This window comes from Trichosurus vulpecula, chromosome 8 (assembly GCF_011100635.1).
Source record: "Trichosurus vulpecula isolate mTriVul1 chromosome 8, mTriVul1.pri, whole genome shotgun sequence".
NCBI lineage: Eukaryota > Metazoa > Chordata > Mammalia > Diprotodontia > Phalangeridae > Trichosurus > Trichosurus vulpecula.
This window is the reverse complement of record NC_050580.1, coordinates 29,084,304-29,112,003: the sequence shown is the minus strand read 5'-3', so window position 1 is coordinate 29,112,003 and position 27,700 is coordinate 29,084,304. Positions and strand designations below refer to the sequence as shown.

The 27,700-nt window shown below is 38.6% G+C and overlaps 2 protein-coding genes across 3 annotated transcripts in view; both read left to right on the top strand.

Annotated features, from left to right (window-relative positions):
- CTNNA3 (catenin alpha 3) overlaps positions 1–27,700 on the top strand; it is a 1,949,360-nt gene that overhangs the window by 1,707,156 nt on the left and 214,504 nt on the right. The window lies entirely within an intron of this gene.
- On the top strand, positions 7,978–8,488 carry LOC118828128 (deoxyuridine 5'-triphosphate nucleotidohydrolase, mitochondrial-like). Its single transcript, XM_036734548.1, has one exon. The coding sequence runs from the start codon at positions 7,978–7,980 to the stop codon at positions 8,479–8,481; it is 504 nt and encodes a 167-aa protein (XP_036590443.1). The 3' UTR covers positions 8,482–8,488.

The window sequence follows — 27,700 nt, the reverse complement described above, 5'->3', positions numbered from 1 at the left end:
TCAATTTTTTTAGCTAATATCAGGGATTTATGGGGAGGCTAGAGGTCAAGGTCAGTTCAAAGTAGATTTAAGAAGAGTAAAGAAACAAGAAAGCCAGAATGAAAGGTAAATAGAATCAGAGAGAATAATTCAGAGTTCAAATGCTTAGAGGTGGTTCAATTTAGGATGAAGTCAAAGGTGTGACTACCTCTTCAGCATGCAAGAAAAAGAAATAGAATGAGTGTATCAAATAAAGTGACCAAGTGAAGTCACTTGGCTTCTTCGAGCAGACATGGATGTCACTGGTCATTCTGTGCCATTGATCTATTATGTTAAGAATAATTAGAAGGGGAAGCGAGGTGGTGCAGTGGAGAGAGCATCGGCCCTGGAGTCAAGAGGACCTGAAGGAAGATAGCCTAAGAGCCATTTATGAATTCTTGTTTTATAATGAAGATTAGGACCTGTGTTCAAATTCAGCTTCAGGCACTTACTAGCTGTGTGACCCTGGGCAAGTTACTTAAATGCAATTGCCTCAAAAAAAAGAGAATTTAATTTGATTCTGATTATGCTAATTGCATTAGATGTTGGGGTAGCAAGGAGAAGGGATAGTGTCCATGGAGAAGGTATTTGAAGATTATGTGAATTTAACCTTTTTAAGTCTCAGCTTCCTTCTCTGTTAAAAATTCTATGATCTGATGACCGAGCTCAAAAATCCATTTTCAGGTTTTGGATGCTTTAAGAAGAGCCTAATTAGGAGAAAAGCAGAAAATGGTTTTGTCAGTCAGTAGAACTAGTCTTTGGCTTGCTTTCTGCCAGCTGTAATGAGTGAAATGTGCACAATGCTATTAATGTCTTAGTGCTGAGGAGAAAGTCATTTTATACTGTCAACGGTCAAACAGGGTGGAGGTATTGAAAATGCATCAAGGACAATAAATGGTTATACACAGGTAAAGGTACCAGTTTAATTAAAATGGGAATTACTATTACAGCTTTCTTGATCATACTGCTTCTGTACAAATACAAAACCCATAAATATATAGTAGGATTAATGATACTCTTGGCCACTCTTTGTCTCTGCAAATTCTAAACTATTCAGTCAACCAATAAGCAGCTACTAACAATTAGTACAATCAGGCGCAAAATAAAATGGTCCCTACCCTCACGGAGTTTGCATTCAAAGAGGAGAAGCAACATGCACATATACAAGTAAATGTGAAATATATACAAACATAAATAAATTTATGTACATATGCATATACATGTGCATACATAAATATATATGTGCCATATGTTTGATCATATTTTGTGTTTATATACACATGCATATGGTTACTTTAGAAGGGGAGGTAAATACTGAAGAAGGCATATCTGATAAAGATGGTGGTCTTAGAGCTTGAAGGAAGGCTAGTCTTCTAAGATTAGGTTTGATGAGGTAAGATATGCCCAGCACAGATATTCCAGGCAAGGAACACTCCAGGAGAGTATAGAGTTATGGAGATAGGAGATGGAGCATTGCCTTTGAAAAACAATGAGTAGGAAGCATATTCCACATGGAAAAGAAAAAAAAATGTTTAATATTTTTGGAAAGATAGGAAGAAGTATGGTTGTGAGAAACTAAATGTCAAATGCTAATCAGACAGAGGGTGTGTGTGTGTGTGTGTGTGTGAGAGAGAGAGAGAGAGAGAGAGAGAGAGAGAGAGAGAGAGAGAGAGAGAGAGAGAGAGAAAGTGAGAGAGAGAGAGAGAGAGAGAGAGAGAGAGAGAGAGAGAGAGAAAGTGAGAGAGAGAGAGAGACTGAGAGAGACTGAGAGAGAGAAAGAGAGAGATCATTGGAGTTCCTTGAGTAGGAGAATACACAGAGCTGTGCTTTAGGAAAAATCATTGGTAATTGAGTGGATTAGTGATTGGAATAGGGAATCCCAAGTCAGGGAGATCAATAAAATAACGAAAATTTATACGATACTTACTACATGCCAGGCCCTGTTCTAAGTGCTTTCCAACGATTGTATCACTCGATCCTCACATCAACCTTGTGAGGTAGGTGTTATTATCATTCACATTTCACGTATGAGTGACCTAAGACAAACTGAAGTTGTGACTTGCCCAGGGTCACACAGCTAGCAAGTGTCAGTGGCCACATTTGAATTCAGATGTTTCCGATTACAGGCCAGTGCTGAAATCGGTGCTCTATCCTATGCACAACCTTGTGATTATTCAAGTCCTAGCAATGATAAGGGCCTGAAACAATGTGGTTGCTGTGTTAGAGGAGGAAAATGGGATGTAAACAAGATACTTTATGAAGATAAAAATGATAAAATGTGGCAATTGATTGTATATGTGGGATAAATGAATGTAGTATATGACAGTGAGCTTGTGTACCTTCATGAACGAAAGGATGACACCTTTGGGTGTAATATGGAAGTTTGGAAGAGAAGTATACTTGGGGTAAAAGATGATGAGTTCTGTTTTAGACATGTTGTTGGAGATGCCTAATGAACATCGTATTTCAATTGTTTGGTAGGCAGTCTGTCGGACTACATCTTAGGAGAGTCTAATGGCTGGCTATTTAGAACTGAGAATCATCTGCATAGAAATTATATTGAAATTCATGAAAGCTGATAAGATCACAAGTAAGAGAAAGTATAGAGAAAAGAGACAAGGGATTAGGACATAGAGCTTGGCTACATCCATAGTCAGTGATAATGCTATGGAAGAAGATACAGCAGGAGAAACACAGAGGGAATGGTCAGACAAGTAGGAGGAAAATCAAGAAAGACCAATGTCATGAGGATGGTCAACAGTGTCAAATGATGGTGTAAGGTCAGAAGGATGAAGATTGAGAAAAGTTCGTTAGACTTGACCATTAAGAGGTAACTGGTAACTTTAAAGAAATCATTTTCCATTGAGTGATGAGGATGGAAGCCAGATTACAGGGGGTTTAGAAGAGGATGAGAAGAATAGAAGTGGAGATGCAGAATATAAACAGCCTTTCAAAAAGTAATTTAGCTAAGGGGAGGAGTGTAGAAATATACAGCGTTTGCTACTGGTGAAGGTAAATTCTAATAATGTTTTTTTCAAACATGGACAGGACTTGGGTATGTCTGCAGGCAGTAGGGGAAGGATAGAACTATGGGCATATTAAAAGAGTAGAAAGGAGGGGGTATTTTATTAGGGCTAACCTATAGAGGAAGGAGGAGATGTTATTTTAGTAAGGTTGACATTGGCAAGAAGAGATACCTCTTTATCAGAGATCAGAGTGAAGAAGGTAATCATTGAGTATGGTATAGGATCTTAATATTTTAGTTAAATATTACTTGAAGTCCTTAATCAAACAGGTGAGGGAAGGGTGGTGTGGGAGAAGAGAGCATTAGAACAGCTACTGCGGTTAGGGGAATAGGTAAGAAAATATAAATGAGTAGAATTCTTTGTTTCAGTAGTGGCCAAGTTGAGATTGGATAACTTAAATTCATAATGGATGTGGTAAGTATGGCTTTGTAACTTTCTCTAGCACTGCCTATCTGGAATGAAGGAGGTGGATGGTGGATGTGGTCCAAAGATAGATGTTGGCAATGTGAAAGAAGGAACAGGAAAGGGAAGCAAGGGATTCGTGAGTAATATGAAGGTAAAGCGGGTCTCTAAAGACAGGATATTGGGAAAAGAGAATGAGGAGGTGTTGCTTGAAAGATTTCTATAATTTACCCAGAGAATTCTGGGAAGGATCCCCAACCCTTACTCTTAAATTACACATTGTTTGCTCTTATGTTTATTGTTATCATTACGGCTATTTAGTCCGTATATAAAAATCTATTCTTGTTGGGAGCCATTGGTGTGGAAACTTTCCACTACTGGAGATGTGTAACTTACTTCTGGGTTATAGGCTTATAGATTTGCTGGGGATCTGAGAAGTTAAATGAAATGTGCATAATCACACAGATAGTTTAAATACAGGATTTGAACGCCGGTCTTTCTGCAGGTAGAATGTGATCACCTAAAGGGCAAGGATAATTTTAGTTTTCCTTTGTGTTTGGTCTATATATTTCTCCTGCTAAGCACATAATAATCATTCAATAAATGCCTTTTGGATTGAATTCTGCTGTCTCTCAATGCGCAGTTATATTTGTTGAAATGATGAACACTGAATAGCATTTTTTAACCAGTAAAAAGCAACTAGACTATTGATTCCTTGAGTTTAACACAGGAAATATTATTTTATAGATATCAATGACAGATTTCAATTTCCTTTTTTGTTTTAAACCATATTGAAAGTGACTTACTTCTATTATGATATTCATATTATCTGAAGTGAGAACCATGATTCAGTGCAAAGAATGCCATTTTTGGCAGACTCAAGTCCCAACCCTAGATCTGCCACTTATTGCAAATCATTCAATCACTTTGGGCTCCTATTGTCTTCTTACAAAATAAGGAGATTGTAAAATATGACTGCTATGGAATTTTAGATCCCTGAGTTGCTGTTGCTATCAACAAATCAATTGATAATAATCTATTAGATGCCTGCAGTGCCCCAGGCACTGTGAGATGCAAAGACACAAAAGCAGCAGGTCTGATCAAGAAGGTTGCATACCATGGTCCCAAATCCCATGAGGCTTTCTAAATGGTGCTAATACCTGAAATGTGAATTGCATATTGACAACAATCCAAAGATAACATCAAAAAACTAAAAACAATAAGCTTCCTTGGCTAGCTTTTTGCAAATATATCTTTGGGTTAAGTGATAATGGTAGAACTTCAAAAAGTCCAACCACATTATTATTGTTACTAGTTTATGGCATGCCATGGCCAGATGGAATTCATATTCTAATCCCAACAGAACAGAATTCCATAGGTCACCCGCTTCTCATCTTTTCTTTTAAGAACAGTGAGAATTGCATTTTGCTCTGCTTCTACTGATTGGATTGAAACTTCTGTGGGGAGTATGTTGCTCTCTGGAGAACATGAGAATTGGCCCCTGTGGAAACCAAGACTCATACTTGGGGCTGTCTAACACATCCTAACTTTAATTTTGTTTCTTTAATTTCTCTGTCTCTGAATCTGAGGTGATACTATTCAGTGCTTTATTGGAATTTTGCTTGAATACATGGCTTGAGAGATTCCTTGTCATGGGCTTTTCTGAGCCAGAAGCCTGGCCTTTCAAATTTATAACTATATCATGGGATTCCAATTAGGAAAAGGCCCTTGAGATACTCTAGTGCAGGGCTTCTTAAATTTTTCTACTCGTGACCCCTTCAGAGCTTCTTAAACTGTGGGCCAAGACCCCATATGGGGTAGACTGACTCTAGAAGCAAAGGACTCGGGTTCCAGTTTTGCCTCCGATGCATACTATTTGTGTAATCTTTAGCAAGTCAGGTCACTTTCCTAACCCTGGTTTCCCCATTAGTAAAATCGGGGGTATGTGTAGATACGGCCTCTGAAGTCTTTTCTAGTTCTAGGTCCTCGAGTGTGTGGGTAGCACAGCAATACTGCATCCTTCTGCTTAAGGATTATCTGCATGTGCTCTAATCATGGATTTGCAGCTGGCATAACAGTGAAAAGTATTCTATTCAAAGCTATTTACAATCTCTTCTATTGAGGATTTTGCCAATATGTAAAAATTGTGTTGTCATTGGCATAAAGTAGAGATGGTGTTCTTAGGAATTTGGGATAATTTATGGGCCCGAAGACCCCTTCTCTGTCTAAATTCTTCTTCTAACTATTTGACAGCACTTTCTTACTCTCCTTTGCTGGCTTGTCTTCTTTCTTCTACCTATTAATTATGTGACTTCTCCAAGTTATTTCCTATTTCCTTCTATTATTTCTCTATATTTTCGTCTATGTTATGTTCAATTATCTTTTCTTTGCAGATGTTTTACCAATATTATATGCAAGACAAAACTCTGTCTTAAATGGCATTCTCATATTGCCAAATCTCTCCTGCGTTTTCTCTTCTTTTAAATATATTTGTTTCCCATGAGCTTAAAGAAAATAAACATGAATATTTCATTATACAACAGAATAAGAGATTTGTGTGATAAATTTGGAATCCTCTTACTGGAATTTTAAAGCATGTATATATATATATATATATATATATATATATATATATATATATATATATATATACATATACATATACACATATATGTGTGCATACATAAATATGCAGGTTAATATTTTTCATTTAAAGTAGTATGTTTCCAAATTCCATATATACCTTTTATGTGTGTATATGTATGTGTGTGCATATAAAATACAATTAAGAATTACACATGTAGGGCAGCTAGGTGGTACAACAGATAGAACACTGGGCCTGGAATCAGGTAGACCTGAGTTCAAATCAAGACTCTGACACTTACTAGCTGTATGACCCTGGGAAAGTCACTTAACCCTGTTTGCTTCAGTTTCCTCCACTGTGAAATAAACTGGAGAAAGAAATGGCAAACCACTCCAGTATCTATGCCAAGAACACCCCCCAAATTAAAAGGGGGGTCATGCAGAGTTGGACACAAATGACACAACTAGATAACTAAATTGTGTGTGTGTTCGTAATCTAACAAGTTGGCAATAAAACTGCTCTTTTTTGTGTTCCTATCTTCCCCTTATTTTTCTTCAATGCATTTGAAAATAAATTTTAAAATTATACATTGCAGTATAATCTACCACTCTCACTCCCTGCTCCCAGAGTAGAAGCTCTATGATCTCTATAGAAGCTCTTTAGAGGTATAGACTATTCTACTCTACCCAGTAGAAGCTCTCTAATCCACCACTCTCACTCCCCACTCCTCAATCTGAGTAGAAGCCTTCTCTTATAACAAATAGGTATAGACCAGCAAAATATACCAATACTTTGTCCAAATCTGGGAACACATTTCTTATATTTCTCATACTGCATCGTAAGTCTGTTACTTCTCTCAAGAGATAGGAGGAATAGGTCATTATCAATCATTTTAAAATCATTGCTGTTTGATGCTTACATTAGAGTACTAAGGTCTTTCCAGGTTCTTTTTCTTCATATTAATGTTGTCACTAATGAATCATTCTTCTGGTTCTGCTCATTTCACTCTGCATCAGTTTGTACAAATCTTCCCATTTCCAGAGGCATCTGCCATGTTTGTCATTTCTTATGATGCATCAACATTCCACTACCTCCATACACCACAGTTTGTCCAGTCATTTCCCAAATGTTAGACACTTATTTCATGCCTAGGTCTTTGTTACTAATTGAAGTACTGCTAAAATATCTTCCCTCCATCTTTGACCACCACTTTGTCTCATAAAAATATTCCTGAGTCAAAACATAAAGTCTAATTCATGCATGTAGATGCCAAACTGATATTTATAAGATGAATATTTGACAATTTCACATACTCCTAATCCAACATTTTTAGTTGTTCCTTTTTGTCTCTGAGACCAAATATGTACTCCATAGTCTGGCATTTATAGCTTTTTATATTCTTCCTTCCATCTGCCTTTCTAATCTTATTTAATTATATCCCCCTTTACACATTCTCTATTATAGAGAAAAGGACACTAGCTATCCTCAATATACAACATTCCACCTCCTGCCTCTGTTCCCATAGCTGGGCTGTATCCCTCCTGACCCCTGCCTTATAGAATCCTCATTTTCCTGCAAAGCACAGTCTAGATGTCACCTTCTACATAAGGCCTTTCCTGACTCCATTATAAGCATTCTCACTCATGCAATCATTTTATATAACACTGGATATATTTTCTATTTGTTTTCTCGTGTAAATGCAGTATGCCGTACCACCCACCCACACCCACCCCAATAGGAGATAAGCTCCTTGAGGGTAGGGACTGTCTGGGTCTTTGTATTCTCAATGGCTAGCAGAGTGACTTACACATGGTAAACCCTTCATAAATGCTTATCAAATTAAATTGAACCATGGCAAATGTTAACAGAAACGTTTCCATTAAGAACATGTGGGCCTGAGTGATTTGCCTCCCTGCGTGCCTGCCCACCTGTTCTTTCTCAGCAGTCATGCCCTGCTCGAAAGCGACCCCCGACACCACCTCTCCCAGCAAGTGGGCTCGGCCTGCGCAGCATGAGGAGGAGAGCCCCATGTGCCTCCACTTCGCCCGCCTCTCTGAGCATGCCATGGCCCACTCCAAGGGGTTGGCGCCGGCTGCGGGCCATGACCTGTACAGTGCCTGTGATTATACACCAGCCATGGAGAAAGCCCTTGTAAGAACAGACATTCAGATCTCTCTCCCTCCTGGGTGTTATGGTAGAGTTGCTCCACATTCTGGATCGGCTGCAAAACATTTCATAGATGTGGGAGCTGATGTCATAGATGAAGATTACAGAGGAAATGTTGGTGTTGTACTATTTAACTTTGGCAAAGAAACATTTAAATTGAAAAAAGGTAACCGGATTGCACAGCTGATTTGTGAACGGGTTTTTTATCCAGAACTTGAAGAAGTCCAAGGCTTAGATGACACTGAACATGGAGCAGGAGGTTTTGGTTCGACTGGTCAGAACTAAAATTATATAAAGAATAGCTAAAGCAGCTTTCCCTAAAAGAGTTAATAAAATGACTTTTCACTTATGAAAAAAAGAACATGTGTACACATTTCAGTTATATCCAACTCTTTGTGACCCGATTTAGGGTTGTCTTGGCAAAGTTACTGGAGTTGTTTGCCATTTCCTCATCCAACTCATTCTATAGAGGAGGAATTGAGGCAAATTGGGTTACTTGCACAGCTAGTAAGTGTCTGAGGCCAGATTTGAACTCCAAAGGTTTACTTTTAATGCCTCCAGGCTCAGCACTCTATCTACTGTGCCACCTTGCTGCCCACATATGTATATAGACACATATGTACACATATATATGCTCAGATTTGCACATCTATGCATGTATATAGAGCATATAAAAGTATATGTAGTCATATATGTGTGTATGTATATGTATACACACATTCACCATCTGTTCTGGAAATGGAAGAGCCTTTAAGAAACAATTTGGAAAAGGAAATACAGGTACAAATACAAAAGAAATGGATTTAATCCATCATACTTTTTAACAACTTGTTTGATGAATGATAGGTACATCAGACAGAACTTTTTGCAGAGGAAGAAGAGGAGGAGGCTACTTATAACACTTGGCCAATTTACTTTTGCCACAAACTTAGACAATCTGAGCTGTCAAGATCATCTACCCACACAGTGACTTTTTGGAAACCTTCCTATATTTTCCCTTTCCTTGTGTTTCATCTTAATGGAGAGTAAGAAGAATTTTTTTTAAGTAGCCACAAAAAGAACTGCAACAAAATAATTCTGTGATTAAGGGTGAAATAAATTCCCTGGGGAATGGCAGACACTATGTTATTTTCCCATTACTCTGACAGTCTCCAGGCTATTTCAGGTTGTACTTGAACTATCCTTTGAGATGTGCTATAGCCTAAGTGACTGTGTGATAGCTGGTGAAATTATACTGTGTCAGACACTGATTCCTTGCACATTTACATGAAATAGAAAGTTATAAATGAGAGAAGTGATGGTGAGACAGTTTAAATGACTTGGTCAAGGTTGCCCAGTAAATTAAAAGATGAGCCTGCCTAATGACCTCTTTATTGGATCAAATCCCCCCTTACACTTTCTCCCACTGTCCTTTCTTCCTCCCCTCCCCATCAAGTATGGCTCATTTCTCACTGCAGTAATAATTCCATTAATCTTTTTTGAATATGAATGCTGAGAGAGAGAGGGGGGGGGAGAGGGAAAGAAAGGGAAAAGAGAGGGAATGTGGGGGGATTCATTCATTATTGGCTCACATTTTTTTAACTTCATTTTTTTCTGTCTGGCTGAAATGTTCTCAATCATCAATCTCGATATCAGAGAAGTGGGGTTATTATTATTTGTAATACTGAAGGATTTCTGCTTCTCTTGGATGTCATTTATCATATCTTTCTTCTGTTCTTCATACTTATGGACTTATCCTACTTATGGAGTCTTCATTTATTATTTGGAAACACAGGGATGAGTAGTTATTAAGCATCAATAACGTAAGAATCATAACAATTAAAACCTCCTACAAAACCTTCATTTGAACTCTAATGAAGGCAAACAGGTAAGCCCTGCTCCCACCTCTGGGACTCTAAGCCACTTCTTATCAGGTATTTGTGGGCCCAAATCAGATCCAAAGCATTTGAAAATATGGAATGACACGTTAAACCCTGTGTAGTCTCTTGGTCAGCCAAGAGATCACTCCAGGTTTACTACAGCATCCTGGCAAGCATTTTTACATTAAGGTGAAGAAAATGAGCCTTGCCTTATAAGATATGCCCCTGGGGTAACCCAGAATCTCCTGATCATCTTGTGAATTCCATTATGATTGATATATTTTGTCTGTGAGATACTCCAATATACCATATTTCTCTTTCTAACCCACCCTCCCCTAATGTTGGCAATTTTCAGAGCAACTTCGGAGGGCCATAGAACAATTTCTACTCAGGGATACTGACAATAACATTTTTCAAAGGTTCCCCAAACAATATTTTGTCTACCACCAGCTTTTCTCCCTAATAACAAGCCCCCCAAATAATATTTTGCCCTGACCCCTGTCATGCAAATTGCTGTCTTTAGGGGTTCCATCCAAAGCTCAAGTATAAGAAGGTATTCTGGAGCACACCTTCCTGCTGGAGCACTAGCTTTGTGCTGAATGGGCCCATGTCTCTTCAGTCCCCAACTCAGTACCACCCTTAGATGAGTTATATTCTACATTAGTCTGTTTGACTGAGTTGTATATTGGGTCCCTCTTTCCTCTCTTCCCTTCCCCCTCTTCCACATTACAAGCAATAAAACTTTTAATTGAACCAATTCCCATTGTTTGACATGTTTTTTTCAGAACCTGAACTCATTAAGGAGTTGATTTTCCCCAATATCTCTGGCTGGCTCATGGGCCTTTCCTTAGACATAAAGTAAGTACTCAGACAAGAACTTAACCCATTGACAGCCATACCTACAATGAGGGATGATAGGACTGTGAGCCCAGTTGTAGAAAGCAAGGATCATTAAGGGAACCCAATGTACTCCCAGGAGAGATTCCTTACACCGGGGATTATCACAAAAGTCTTTTTTTTCTGATTCTGAATTTTCAATGATTTTCTGACAGCAAGATTTGTTGAGAACCATCTAGCCAGAGATCTTAAATGACATAGTCAATGTCTTTTCAGTGCTTGGACCAGAGGTTTGGTGGCTAGACCCATAAGTGATCTTGTCCAACTCTAGGATTTTCTTGATGTAGAAACCAAGGCCTAGATTGGTGAAGTGTCTAATGCAAAATCATACAAGTAGTAGACACAGGATTTAAACACATGCCCTCTGACTCCAGATCCTACATTCTTCTCACTAGAATACTAGGTCCTTCAGTAGAATATAAGCTTCTTGAGGGCAGGATTGTTTTTTTTTTTTTTTGTTTGTATCCCCAGCTCTTGTCATAGTGACTAGCACAAGGTAAGCACTTAATACATGTTGTTACAGTGTGATAATCCAGATATTAATATTATTTATTAGTTAATATTATTAATAGTAGCCTTCCTAGCACTCTGTCTTTCAGCTCCATATCCAATCACCTCTCCTCTCCCAGGTGGTAATTCCCTATCCCCTTTCCAGATACACAGCACTGCCACATGCCCTAGAATGACTTTACTTTGAAGCTGACTCAGGGATCAGTGCATCTCTGCCTGCAACCCGCACATACTAAGAAAGTCCTCCGCTACTATGTAAGGCTCCAGGCTGCCCTACCTCCACGCTAGCTGCATGTTCCTTGGGGGAAAAATAACCTATCTGAAGTCATTCCTCAATGACTAACATACTCCTCGCTCATCATATCCTCCCCTTCCAAGTGATTCTGAAATGCCAGCTCTCCTGGTACTAATGTCTTATTTCATCCCCCATTGCCCCCTGTCTTACTCCCATCTTCCTTGCTACTACCACTCCTAGAGTCTCCTTCTACCACTGTCACTTACTAACCTTTCTTCCTTTGATGTTCATTTAATATTTATCACTTCATCAAAATTCTTTTGACTGTTATCCACTGATATCCAGAACATTCTCCTTTCCTCATTGAGGTTCATGCCTGCCTTGTTGTCTTTCTTTCCTCCCCAAGTCCTGCTTTCATACTGGGTGATTTCAAAATTCATGCTGATAAATCTCTCAGATATTACTTATTTACCATGAGATCAGCTACCCACAGAGGTCATCATACTCTTGATGTGACAATCACACATAAATGTGCCACTTTCATATTCATGAACTCTCAAATTCCTTTAATAGATCTTAACCCTTTGTTATTCCATCTTTCCATCTGTTTTATAGTCCCTAACTCTGTTCTTCCTCCTCACATAACTTCTAATCCCTCTATTCTCAGTTCTTTTCCAGGCTATCATTTCTGCACTGTCTACAAAAGCCTCCCTTCCTTATCTTTACACCTTATGGAACCAGTTCATCTTTTCATTATCTTCTCTTAAGTCTCTTGACCCATATTCTATCACCTTTCTTGTCCAGCCAAAACTTGGATTTCTCTCAACCTCCTCTGCCTTTGTTTCTCTTTATGTGCTGCTGAATAAAGCTGGAAAAAAAATTACAAAAACATCTAATCGGGACCACTACAACTTTATGTTACCAAACCTCAACTCAATGCAGCAAGGCATTTCTTCTACAACTCGCCATTCAATTCACCATACCATGGACCAGAGTGACTTCATGGGCTTTTCTTCCTACTTTACGCATTCTTTCAACTTCAAACTCTGCTTCATATTTCATGGAAAGAAAAACAAAGTCCTTTGCAGTGAGCCCCCTCTTATCCTTTTGTCATCTTGTATCATGCAGATGAGTTGGCCAACTATTTCCTCCTTCATCCCCACCCCTGTTCTATATGAGGAGATTACCCTACTTCGTGCCAAGACAAACCCCTCTACATGCACCATTGATCCCTGTCTATCTGGTCTTGTCTACTCGGTTACCACTTCGATCATTCCCTTTCTTTCCTAATCTTAAATCTCTTCTTGTCTACTGACTGCTTCCATACTACTTATCAACTTACCCGTGCCTTCTCCATCCTCTAAAGTACCCTGCTATCTATCATCTTGTATTTATCCTCCCTTCTCTTTCTAACTCCTTGAGAAAGCTGTCTTCAATCAATCACTGCACCAGTCTGCCTTCATTGCCCTGCTCCCCTCTGCAGCTAAATCTCCTTGGCTCTTGCCTGAGTGAGTCTTGGCTCAGTTTTTCATCTTGGGCAAAGTGAACACCCTTTGTCTCCATTCCAGCCTAGCCCTTGGCACCTACCTAAATAACTGATCTAGGCTAGGGGTTCTAAACCTGTATTCTACGAAATTATTTTTAAAATATTTTGATGATTTCACTTCCATATATTTGATTTCCTTTGCAATCCCTCTGTGAGAAGTGTATTATTTCTCTCTTGTATTTAATAACTAATTATTGTATTAGGACCAAGATTTTCCCCTTTTTTACTTCCTCATCCAGAAAATAAGTGTGGAAAACAAGTATGAGAAACCTTAGGCAGAGATTTACCCAGGCCAAGATCTAATCGGACAGTAAAATAAATTCTAATTTTAGGCTAATGGTGCATTACTACTTATCATGTTTGTTCAGACAGGTCTGGGAAAATGCGGATCCTCCCTTTTGTCAGACAGGTGATATGGACATGGATAAGTCTCTTTGACCAAGATTTAGGTGATCAAAGTCACATACTCCAAGACTTTCATTTTAACATAGCCCACCTCCCATTGCGTTAACTAGAGTTGATTGCCACCCCTTAAGAACACTTACTCTTCAAAGTCAGATAAACTGTGAGCCCAACACCACAGAGTCTTTGGTCTAACAGAGCGGCCAAATGACCATCTTTTTATTAATAACATACTGGCCTAGTTAATAAAATGATGAAATTACCCAGAAACTGTCCCTCAGAATTTTTTCATACTATACATTTAATTTTTCACATTTAGAAACATGATTTTGAGAAGGTATCCATTGTCTTCACCAGAAGAGTCTATGGCACAAAATAAGCTTAAGAATTCTTGGTCTTAGTGTGGGGAGCCTCACTCACTGTATATTTGAAGGGGCAAAGATAACCCCAGGTGTGTCTTTTTCTAGATGATTTCCTGATCTCCAGCTGTGGCAAGTGCAGCAGCAGCTGCAGAAAGAGGCTGGGTTTTCAATTAGAAGGAGGATAGTTTTGAGCAGAGGAAGCGGCCTCAGACCCCCTGCATGTCCCTGGGTGATTTGGAAGACAAGCCAGGAACCTGTAGTTATGTGAGCCTACAAGAGCCAGCAATTGTGACTGGGTTCTGCCTGAGTATTTGCATGAAATTTGGGAATGAGAGAGACCTGAAGGAGGGGATGGCTTTTCAGCCAGGGCAGTGACCTGGGGACAAGGGCTGAAAGCAGACGGGATCATTTAAGAATGGATGTGGGGGGGTTCAGAAAGCTTGAAATTGTTGTTGCATATAACAGAAGCAGTCCCAGAAGGATGGTGAAGTGAGAAGAGACACTGTGTGTAAAGAAAGGTATGTTTCTTGAATTCTGACAATTTTCCTCCATTTCTCTCCCGCACCCTCACCCTCCACCCTCCACTCCCTTCCCCCAATATAGAAGTTCAGAGAGAGCTATCCTGAAAAGTTCTATGGGTTGATCCTGCCTAGGAGAGTTAATGTGAAGTCCAAGTTTTTGATCACTTTGAAAGGAGAAAATTCAAGTTGGATGGGGGCCTGAGAGGCCATAAATTATTAGCTAAGTCAGGCTGACTGGGCTTTGTCCTAAGGCACTGATAATAGGTTCATCCCTTCTAAAGCATTGAAACAACTGAGCCCAGAACCTAATTAGCAGCAGAATCTAAGTAAAATAACAAGCTCCTGCATTTCCCCATGATCCTGCATGATCTCTCCCCCTCCCTAACCACATCCTTGAGGTTAAGCTTATGTCCCAGGGTCTCTACCTCCATGCCAACTGAATATGTCTTTTACTAATGTGGTTTGAAGTCACATTTTGTGAACCTGATCTCGGTGTCGTAATTCAGTTATGTTTGGTGGAGGTGAGCATGGGAGATGTAATGACCCATGGCACAGAAATATATGGAAACTGTGAATTCTCTGCCCTCCTCCTAGGTGAATCTTGACTAAGCTGCTATCTGCCCAGATAAATTCCCAGCTTAGTTTATAAATGATTTCACTTTGACTTGTGGAGGTCAGAAGGGACTGGAATAGAATAAACAGGAAACAAATAGACACCTACTTCTGAAGGCAAGGAACATAACTTTAGATCTATAAAGCAGATCAGAGGCCTCTAGTCTAATCCTCTAATTTTATAGATGAAGAAACTGAGGTTTAAATTTTGAATGACTTTCCCATGGTCCAGTTACTAAGCAATGGAGAAATTTGAACACAGGTCCTCTGATTAAGTCAGTAGTACTCTTTTCATTCAACTATGTTTAGATAATGGAGAGGCAATAAAAAAGGAGAGTTACCAGTATTGTGTGCATAATGTATCCCTCTAACTTTTATTTTATAAAACTATTGTAGCTGGTAAAGAAGTTATTTAGCATAAAACACACAATTCATTTTCCCTTGTGCAATAAACAGCCCTAACATATTTAGGTTGAAAAATATTATTAGATATTTTCTTTAGTGATTTTTTTTGTCTAAAACATTTTACATGGGCTTAAACAACGTGGGGTTACAATTAGAGAATTTTATATGGGTCCTTATCCAAAGTAATATATTAAAAATCACGGAAATATATTCCTCTATGAGCATATTACATGTGAAAATGACATTTCAGAGTTGTGGTGGTATTGCATAATAATACACAGAATGATACTTCCCCTTAAAAATCATTCCTGGGAAAATCTATAAGGAAGTATTTTGATTCCAGTGAAACTAAAAGAAGGATTTTATTTAGGTGAAAATCAGATTTGGGTGTGAGACTGAGAGCTGGAAAGAATGTTAGAGGCCATCTGCACCATTCCTTCATTTTACAGAGAAGGAGGCTAACAACCAGAGAAGTGGGACTTGATGGAGGTCACACAGATAGGAGGCATAAGCACTAAGGTTAACACCCGCCCAACCTTCTGACTCCAGAGCTCACCATTCTCTTACTGTACGACATTGCTGCCATATGCAATCATAGACCAAGAACCAAAATGGCCCTTTTTCAGGAGACAACAGCAGTCAGGAGGAATGTTACCAAGAGCATTTAGATGGAGATGATTCTGAATGTCTTACAATGCTAATAGGATCGTTGCTTTTGAGCTAAAAGAGGCTTCAGAGGCACTGAGTCTCAAGACCTCATTTTCTAATGAGGAGAGTAAACCCCAGAGAGCTTATTTGACTTGGGATCATGGAATCAGGACATCTGAGACCACTTAGTCCAAACTCAATCAGTTTGTAGATGAGGAAATTGACATAGAAAGAGAGTGATTGTTCTATCCAAAGTCACACAGATAGTGAGTATGGGGGATAGGATTTAACCCCAAGGCTTCTGACTCCAAGTCCAGTGTTCTGTCCACTATACCAGCAGATATAGGCCTTTCATCCAGGGATTCCTTCCAGTTGTACAGATTGCAACCCATTCAGACATGCCTGTCTGTCCTGTACAAGTCTGATGTGGGTTTTATGGTTGTTTTGTTTTTGGTGTTTTGTGTGCATTTTCCTGATATTTCTTTGGTGGCATTGTTTAGAGGAAACAGCGTGTGCTGGTGATAGGGGTTGGGCAGGGAAGTGGGAGAGTATTACTCCAATGTTAGAGTTGTTGTTCAGTCATTTCCATTATGTCCAGCTCTTTGTGACCCCATTTGGCATTTTCTTGGCAAAGATACTGGAGTGGTTTAACATTTCCTTCTCCAGCTCATTTTGTAGATGAAGAAACTGAGGCACACAGGGTTAATCGATTTGTCCAGGGTCACACAGCTTGTAAGTCTCAGAGGCCACATTCAAACTCAAGTTTTTCTGGCTTCAGGCCTAGTACTTTATCCAACTGCCCTGGTGTTAGAGTACCTGTGTTCAAATTTTACCTCTGACATTTAATATCTGTGGAATGTTTAGCAAGTCACTTAACCTCTTGGGCTTCTATTTCATTATCTGTCATAGGAGCGGTTTGAACTAAATGACCTTTGAGGTCCCTTCCAGCATGAGAGCTGTTGTCTTATGAACACCAATTGCTCCATGTAGTTCTTTGTTTTTAATGCGTTACCGTATGTTCACATTCCTGTGCCCTTCTTTATGGCCCTCTGGTAAACTTCTGTTTTGCTTTTTTGAGAGTGCCCTGTGCTGTGATGCCTAGCAGTCCAAAGTATCAGAAGGAACACCTCTGGGAGAAGCTCTGAGTTCCTAAGAGAATTCTGAAATTCTTCAAAGGCCATCCGGCCACTGTCCTCCTCTATTCTACTCTACCCTTTTGCCTTTTTAACCAACTAATAATAACAGTAAATAACCTGACACCCCCTTCAAGCCTGGGAAATATAGGGAGACCAGATCTCAAACAAAGAAGGTCACTACAATGTATTTCATTTCTATTTCTTAGCCAGTAACAGAGAGTTTGAATGTTTATTGCCTTAAAATATAGTTTAAGAACAGGTACTGCATTTACTGATACAATAATATGATTTTTCTTTTACTGTTATTATTAACGTAACCAGTTAGCTTAATAGTTTTCCTTTTGCTAAACTATCCCTTCATTCCTGGTATGAATCCCACTTGATCATAATGTATAATCTTTGTAATATATTGTAATCTCTTAGCTAGTATTTTATTTAGGATTTTATATCCATATTAATTAATGAAATTGGTTTATAATTTTCTTTTTCTGTTTTTACTCTTCCTGGTTTCAGTATCAGAATCATATTTGTTTCATAATAAAATTTTGGTAGAATCCCTTCTTTACCTATTATTCCAAATAATTTATTTAATATTGAAATTAATTTATCTTTACAAGTTTGATGGGATTTAGTTGTAAATCCATCTAGTCCTGGTGTTTTTTCTTAGAAGGCTCATTTATGACCTGTACCATTTCTTTTTCTAAATTAGGTGTATTTAAATATTCTATTTCCTCTTCTGCTAATCTAGGCAATTTATGTTTTTGTAAATATTCTTCCATTTTACTTATATTGTTAAATCTATTGACATGTAACTGGGCAAAATAATTCCTTATAATTGCTTTAGTTTCATCTTTGTTAATGGTATATTCACCCTTTTTACTTTTTGATACTAGTGATTTGGTTTCCTCTCCTTTTTTAAATCAAATTAACCAATCATTTATCTATTTTTTTTTTCAAAAAAAAAATAACTCCCAGTTTTATTTGTTGCTTTTGTTTTTTCTTTTACTCTTGATTTTATTAATCTCACATTTAACTTTTAGGATTTCTAATTTGTGTTTAATTGGGGGTTTTTAATTTGTTCTTTTTCTAGTTTTTCTAAATTGCATACCCAATCATTAGAGTGCTCTTTCTCTGTTTTATTGATGTAAGCATTTACAGATATAAAATTTCCTCTAATCACTACTTTTTTTTTTTTTGGACCTTTTTTATTTTTTTTATTTTTATTTTTATGGTTTTTTTTAAATGCAATTTATTTATTTAACATATTTGGTTTTCAGCATTGATTTTCACAACAGTTTGAATTACAAATTTTCTCCCCATTTCTACCCTCCCCCCCACTCCAAGATGGCTTATATTCTGGTTGCCCTGTTCCCCAGTCAGCCCTCCCCTCTATCACCCCCCTCCCCTCTCATCCCCTTTTCCCTTCCTTTCTTGTAGGGCAAGATAAATTTCTACGCCCCATTGCCTGTGTATCTTATTTTTTAGTTGCATACAAAAACTTTTTTTATTTTTGAACATCTGATTTTAAAACTTTGAGTTCCAAATTCCCTTCCCTCCTCCCTTCCCACCCACCCTCCCTAAGAAGTTGAGCAATTCAACCTAGGCCACACATGTATTATTATGTATAACCCTTCCACAATACTCATGTTGTGAAAGGCTAACTACATTTTGCTCCTTCCCAACCCATCCCGCTTTATTGAATTTTCTCCCTTGACCCTGTCCCCTTTCCAAAGTGTTTGTTTTGATTACCTCCACCCCCATCTGCCCTTCACTCCATCATCCCCCCGCCTTTTATTTTTTTTTTTTATCTTCCTCCCTCTTCTTTCCTGTGGGGTAAGATACCCAACTGAGTATGTATGGTATTCCCCCTCAGGCCAAATCTGATGAGAGCAAGGTTCACTCATTCCCCCCTCACCTGCCCTCTCCCCTCCTCCCATAGAACTGCTTCCTCTTGCCACCTTTATGCGAGATAATCCACCCCATTCTATCTCTCCCTATCTCCCTCTCTCAGTATGTTACTCTCTCATCCCTTAATTTCATTTTATTTCTTTTAGCTATCTTCCCTTCATCCTCAACTCACCCTGTGTCTGCTCTCTCTCTTTTACATATATATATATATATATATATACATAAACACATATCTATACACACATACATACACATACATACATATACACATAGATACATACATACACATTCACTTATATACATAAACATATATATACATATATATATATATATATATATATATATATATATATATATATATATGCATATTCCCTTCAACTACCCTAATACTGAGGTCTCATGAATCATACTCATCATCTTTCCATGTAGGAATGTAAACAAAACCGTTCAACTTTAGTAAGTCCCTTGCAATTTCCGTTTCTTGATTACCTTTTCATGCTTCTCTTGATTCTTGTGTTTGAAAGTCAAATTTTCTATTCAGTTCTGGTCTTTTCACTGAGAAAACTTGAAAGTCCTCTATTTTATTGAAACTCCATATTTTGCCTTGGAACATGATACTCAGTTTTGCTGGGTAGGTGATTCTAGGTTTTAATCCTAGCTCCATTGACCTCCGGAATATCGCATTCCAAGCCCTTCGATCTCTTAATGTAGAAGCTGCCAGATCTTGGGTTATTCTGATTGGGTTTCCACAATACTCAAATTGTTTCTTTCTGGCTGCTTGCAGTATTTTCTCCTTGATCTGGGAGCTCTGGAATTTGGCAACAATATTCCTAGGAGATTTCTTTTTGGGATCTATTTGAGGAGGCGATCGATGGATTCTTTCAATTTCTATTTTGCCCTGTGGCTCTAGAATATCAGGGCAGTTCTCCTTGATAATTTCCTGAAAGATGGTATCTAGGCTCTTTTTTTGATCATGGCTTTCAGGTAGTCCAATAATTTTTAAATTATCTCTCCTGGATCTATTTTCCAGGTCAGTGGTTTTTCCAAGGAAATATTTCACATTGTCTTCCATTTTTTCATTCCTCTGGTTTTGTTTTATAATATCCTGATTTCTCATCAAGTCACTAGCTTCCACTTGCTCCAATCTAATTTTTAAAGTAGTATTTTCTTCAGTGGTCTTTTGGACCTCCTTTTCCATTTGGCTAATTCTGCCTTTCAAGGCATTCTTCTCCTCATTGGCTTTTTGGAGCTCTTTTGCCATTTGAGTTAGTCTATTTTTTAAGGTGTTGTTTTCTTCAGTGTATTTTTCAGTATTTTTTTGGGTCTCCTTTAGCAAGTCATTGACTTGTTTTTCATGGTTTTCTCGCATCCTTCTTCTTTCTCTTCCCAATTTTTCCTCTACTTCTCTAACTTGCTTTTCCAAATCCTTTTTGAGTTCTTCTCTGGCCTGGGGCCAGTTCATGTTTTTCTTGGAGGCTTTGGTTGTAGGCTCTATGACTTTGTTGTCTTCTTTAGGCTGTATGTTTTGGTCTTCTTTGTCACCAAAGGAAGAATCCAAAGTCTGAGACTGAATCTGGGCGCGTTTTCGCTGCCTGGCCATATTCCCAACCAACTAACTTGACCCTTGAGTTTTTCAGTGGGGTATGACTGCTTGTAGACTAACGAGTTCTATGTTCTACGTTTGGGGGGGAGGTGCCAGCTCTGTCAGAGCCGCACTCCTCCTTCCCCAAGGACCCCCAGTCCAGGCTGGGCTTAGATCTTCAGCAGGCTGTTGCACTCCTGCTCTGATCCACCACTTAATTCCTCCCACCAGGTGGGCCTGGAGACGGAAGTAACAACAGCTGTAGCTGGCCCACCTCTGCTGCCCCCGGGGCTGGAAGCCGAACCACGAACTCCTTCCACTCCTGCAGCTTTTCCCACTAACCTTCTCCGCAGTCTTTGGTGTTTGTGGGTCGAGGGGTCTGGCAACTGCCGCAGCTCACATATTCAGAGCGCTAGGGCCCCCTCCGCCCGGCTTCCGGTCTGGATCGTCCACGCTGCTCAGGCTGGGCTCTGCTCCACTCCGTTCCCAGCTCCCAGCTCCATGTGGAATAGACCTCACCCAGAGACCATCCGGGCTGTCCTGGGCTGGAGCCCTGCTTCCCTCTGCTGTTCTGTGGATTCTGCCGTTCTAGAATTGGTTCAGAGCCATTTTTATAGGTTTTTGGAGGGACTTGGGTACGGAGCTCACTCTAGTCTGTGCTTGCCAGCTGCCATCTTGGCTCCGCCCCCTCTAATCACTACTTTTGCTGTATTCCATGTTTGAGCTAGATTTTTTCCCTTTCTAAAACATCTGAAATTCAGCCCTAAATTTCTAACTATGGTATTATTTATCATTATACTGTTGATCTATTCAACATAGCTATAAGGTCTTTGAAGACAAGTTTTCTTGCTATACCCTCCCAGTGACACCAGGTACCTTGCACAATGATAGGAACTAGAATGTTTGCAGACACAACTGTGACTCAGGCTCGCCAGTATGAATATAAATTTCTTTGTAATGTTGCACAGTGATGACCTTAGGGTCTACTGAACTGTGTAAGGCTCTTCACTCCTACATTAAATAGCTCTAGATTTTGATTTTCCCTCTCACTCCCATTGGATTTTTAAACCATCCTCCCCCATTTACTATCACTTCTACTATCTGTTAGTGTCTCTGACTATGGTAGACCTGTTATATTTTATTTGTTCATTTTTATCTGATAGCAAATTGGGGACTAGAAAATTATATCTGTCCTAACTATGGCTACGATAAGAGTAAACAGGCTCTGAGTATACAATTTATGACATCTCTCATGAGACATGTGGAATAGTTTGGGTACAGAGAGTTCATGTCATACATTTTGTTCATCAAGGTATTCCCTGTTCCTATTCCCACACCTTCCGGTACCTTACCTTTTCCCAACTATTATTTGGAGAGTCAAGTTTGTTGGATGGTTGAGTATCGAGTAGAGAAACTATCACTATCCTATGAACTATGACAGAGCCAAGATTTGAAAAGATTTTCATCAGTTGCAATGATGGTCCAAAACAAGATTCATTTTAATAGTGCTAAAATCCTGCATTTAGACTTTACTACTACTGTTACTACTACTACTACTTTGTCTTCTTCCTCTTCCTCCTTCTCCTTGTCCCCTTCCTCATCTTCTTCTTCCTCTTCCGTTTCTTCTCCTTCTTCTCATCCTCCTTCTCCTCATCTCCCTTCTCTTTATCCTCTTCTTTTTCTCCTTCTTCCTCTTTTTCCTTATTCTTATGAGAATGGTTTTGGATATATCACCTGCTTTTCCTCCCTTTCCATTTTTATTCACTTGACATCCATAAGTCCACTGTATGGTGGCTCAGAACACCTAAACTAAAGCACTCTACCATCCTCAGCCTCCCCCCAAACAAGGAATACAGCAATACATCCCCATGCCTAGGTATGAATTCAGATTTTCCAAATACAAACAATATTAATAATAAAAATAACCCCAATAGCTGTCATTTATTTATTATTTGCGAATCACTCTGCTTTCATCTTCTCTTTCGATCAATAAAGTACAGATAAAGGGTAGCTTGACAAAATAGTCCATTTAGATTAGGGTACTACATTCATAGGTAGAGTGCCTGGGTTTGAATCTGGAATTTGATATTTCCACCTTATAACCTCTTGGGTCTCAGTTATGTGTTTGTGAAAATTGGGGGGCTGGACTTGTTGGACTCTAAATCTATGATCTTATGAAGGTGAAAAATGAATGAAGGCATAATATAATAAAAGAAAATGAATATTAAAAGATGCCTGATTAAAGTACCAGGAGAACAAAGAAAAGAGAAACACTGGGGGAAAAAGGAACTTTGAGTTTCTTTTATGCTTTGACTCCAACACTGTATTTTTTTATCTATGAGCAAAAATTATATTTACTTCAAAATGTAGCAATTTGGATTCATTATACATTCAAAATGGCCTAGCCACATGGCACGTAAAACACCAGTAGCCTGATCTTGAACTGCATTGATAGAAATATATCTTCTGAAAACAATAGGAAGTAAGGACAATCTGAGTCTATCCTTTAGTGGATATATCCCATCTCTGGTATTATATTTAAAGTGAGTACCATGTTTTATAGTAAATATCTTGTGTGGAAGAAAATAATTAGGAAGTTTAAAGGCCTGAAAACATTGTAATATAAGAAAGTTGGAAGCATCTGCACAATGTCTGTAGAAATAACAACATGGGGGAGCATCACAGGCTTTCTGGTTAAAAAGAAAGGAAACACATTCTGTGTACAGGGTATTCTATAACTTTGGACATTACCAAGAGATTGATTCCAAATTCATTTATGGTAGAATTTTGTTAATACTTTGGAACTAAGCCTACCTAAATGCAGTGGTTTGTTGCACATAGCAATGTGTTTAAAGTGAGATTGGAGGTCCATCTGTCAAATTGTGTTGTGTAATGAATTCCCAAATTCATTTGCTGTGTCCCATGAGTGCCCTTTCCCCCACTCTTCCTTGTCTCCTTTTACTCAGATGCTATCTCCCCCTTCACTCCTGTCTCACATGATGAAGCGGCCTTACTCTTTACCCAGCCTTATCCATCTACTTATTCAAGTGATCCCATTAAATGCTTTCTCCTCCAACAGATTGCCCCTTCTGTTATCCTTTCACTCATTTTCGATCTCTCCCTGTCTACTGGCTTATTCCCTACTGCCTACAAACATAACCATTTCTCCCACATTATGAAGAAAACAACCTCACTTGCTCCTTCCATCTCTGCTAAGTATTGTCCTGCAACTATTCTGTCCTTTGTGGCTAAACTCCTCCAAAAGGCCATCTACAATAGATGCCTTCATTTTGTCTTCTCCCACTCTGTTCTTAATCCCTTTCGGCCCCATTTCCAACCTTATCATTCCACCAAAACTGTTTTCTCCAAAGTTACTAATTCTTTCTTAGTTGCCAAATCTAATGGCCTTTTCTCTATCCTCTTTCTCTCTACCCTCATTGTTTTTAAAGACTGCATCTTTTGACAGTATTGATCACTCTCCTCTCCTTGATACAATTTTTCTCTCTACCTTTTCAGGAGACTAGTCCCTCCTGGTTCTCATTCTTACACCTGACTCTCTGCCATGTACTCTTCCATCTGGTGGCACTGGCCTCCTGGCTCTTCTAAGAACAAGACACTCCACCTCAGGGCCCAGGCATTTTCTCTGGCTGACCCTATTGCCCAGAAGACTGTCCCTTCTCCAGTCTGACTATTGACCTCAATGGCTACCTTTAAGTTTCAATTAAAATTCCATCTTTTACAGGAAGCCTCTTAATTCTAATGTCTTCCCTTTTTTAATTGTTTCCTTTTTATCAGCTTGCTTTGTATATATTTGTCTTCATATTGTCTCCCCCATTAGATTGTCAACTCCTTGAGGGCAGAGGCTAACTTTTGCCTCTTTTCATACCTCCAGCACTTAGCACAGTGCGTAGTGCATAGAAGGCACATCATAAATGTATATTGATTGAATGTTAAATTGGAATTTAGGCTAATGGCCTTTCGACCCCTTCCCACTTCCAAACATATAAACACCAGAACCATAGAGTTTAAAAAATGAACATGAAAATTTTTATCCATATACACATACCAAATAACCTGATACAAATGTTTATTGATCAAATCATAAGCTAGAAGGGAGCTTACATGCCATCTACCCTATCATGGCCTATTCAGCAGATAGGTTACCTGAGCCCCAGAATTGTGGTTTGAGAGTCATCTCTCAGCTGATTTCTCATTTTAAATATCTAATTCCATTTGACAGATCATTATAGAAGATTCTGTTAGATGATAAGGAAATCCCTTTCCTTAGGACACTTAAAATCTCATAAGAAGGTTACATTATATTTTATTTAGTTTTTAAATAAATGTATTAAGTACTAGCAACATAAATGTATTGTGATAAACTCAGGACTTCTACTCAAAATACTCCAAAGGATCACATTTTCAACTACGTGGAAAGTCTCACTAAAGATGCTGGTCACATCCTAGCCATAACACTTAGCACAGTGCCTGGCACATAATAAATGTTTGATTTATTGACTGCCCAGGCTGTGTTAGTTCTGCACATGCTCTGCTTTATGTTTCTTACAAGGGGACTCACTCAACACACTGGGGACCTTCTGCACTTTCTTCTGACACCAGGGAGATACTAACACATAATTAAGGGCCTGATAGGATGGGAGAGCTAAGCTGAGCTGAGCTTTGAAGGAAGGTAGGAATTGATCTGGAAAACCAAGGCAAGGAGAGAGGGCCTTTTAGACAGGGGCCAACTTGTACCAAAGCAGAGTAAGGAAATGGGCTGTGAGTGTATAAAGAGGTAGAAATGCCGGCAATCCCTGTAAGGTAACAGCAATTGCCAATAAACATTGCCTTCAAACACCCTTCCTAAAACATTAATTTAAAAGATTGGTAAATTACTCCAGTGGGATTAAAAGGAATGAGTGTTAAATGAGAGTAGGGAGGCTAGAAGCTGCTTGAAAATAGCAATGCAAATATTGCTTTCCAGTAGTCTGCCCTTAAAACTTTTAATTAACTTAGTAGTTATTCATTTTTCCTAGCGTTTTTCAGAAAGTCCACATTCCAGTAGAAGTACCATACTATTTATAATGTTGATTTATTAAAATACATTCATTACCCAAATGCCTCTGGGGTTGTGTACAAACACATAAATGACACAATTAAATCAAATTAAGCCCAGTAGGTAAGAGAATAAATCCCCTCATTAAAGATACAACATCTGTTTGTTAGGTGTTCCTGCGACTACATATACCCTGAATACCTATAGTGCTGTAAAGTTTGTCAGACATCTGGTTTAGAACATTGCTTCCTATCAGCTTAAATTTAATTTAGTAAAACAAAAAAAGTCCCATGGAATCGGTTTTTTTAGGGCAAATTCTATCAGTTTTTCTTCCCTGTCTCTATATTCTCCCCCCTTTCCCAATATCCTCTGTCATTCATAAACATAAAATAGTAATCCTGGAAAAATATATTAAAGGTCCATAGTTTTTATTATCCCACCATCCCTTTTGTTCTGGGATAAACTGATGCAAGAAATTACATGAGAAGAAGCTTGGAGGTGATGGATAGAAACAGTGAGACCTGCCTTCAAGGCTTACCATTGACTCAAACTGGTTGTCTGACTGATCCTAAGGATGTCACTTTACCTTGGTGATAGCTCAGTCAAGTCTCTTAAGAGTGTTAATTAATCAATCAATCAATTATTAAGGACCTTCTATATGTCAGGCACTTTACTAAGTGCCGGGAATATAAAGACAAATGTGGCAGAGCTAACAAATCTTGAACATCTGCATTGCTTTCCATGGTACCTGGTCTTTCTAGTGCTATGTATGCTCCTTACTTTGTTAATAGGTAGGCTGTTATAAATGCCAAGTGCTGTCCTTCCAGAGTTTGGGTAATGTAAAAGACTCAATGGTGATAAATATTGAATATACATACATAAATACACATATTTATGAATAACCTTATTAATAAGTAGGGCCTTTATCCCTTTGTTAACCTCATTGGTTTGGGGAAGTTTATTAACCCTCCCACATAGATTGTGATTTCAGATTGTGTGTATGTACACATACATAGAAATATATATGAAATGTGTGTGTACATGCATATATTATGCATACATATGTGCATATATACATATCTACACACATATACATACACATATCTACACAAATACACATACACACATTTATACACATATATGTGTGTGTGTGTATATATATATGTATATATATATGTATATATATATATATATGTGTGTGTGTGTGTGTGTGTGTGTGTGTGTGTGTGTATCACAATTACTTTCTCATTAGCCTTCCCAACAACCCTTGGAGTTAAGTGGTATTATCAGCCCTATTTCAAAATAAGGCAACTGAGGCAAACAGTGCTTGAGAGATTTGCAGGGAGTCACACAGCTAGTGAATGCATGAAGTAAGTCTATGAATATGTTTGATTTCATATCTTCCTGATTTGAGGCCCAGCACTCTACCCACTATATCATCTAACTGCCCAGCTAGCTGGTCCCAGTGACATAATTGTCAGGTATGCTCTAAGAGTTAAGTTTTACCCAATGTTTTCACTCTTAAAGCACTCAAGAAGGTTTTACTCTCTTTTCCCATTAAAAAAAATAGATAAAATACCCATCTGGATAAACACAGCCCCAGGCCACCTGACCTCTTAGATAAGACTTTCTATGTCTTCCTTCTTAGCTAATCTTGAGTAAATCAGGGAACATTCAAGTCTCATCCCCCTCAACAAATTGCTATACTCAAAGACCCAAATCATGGATCTAGAAGCAGAGGAAGCAAATGCCCCTTGCTCCTGACCAATCATAATTGTGGAATTCCTGAAAGGGGGGGATCTTTTCTAACATATCTGAGATTGGC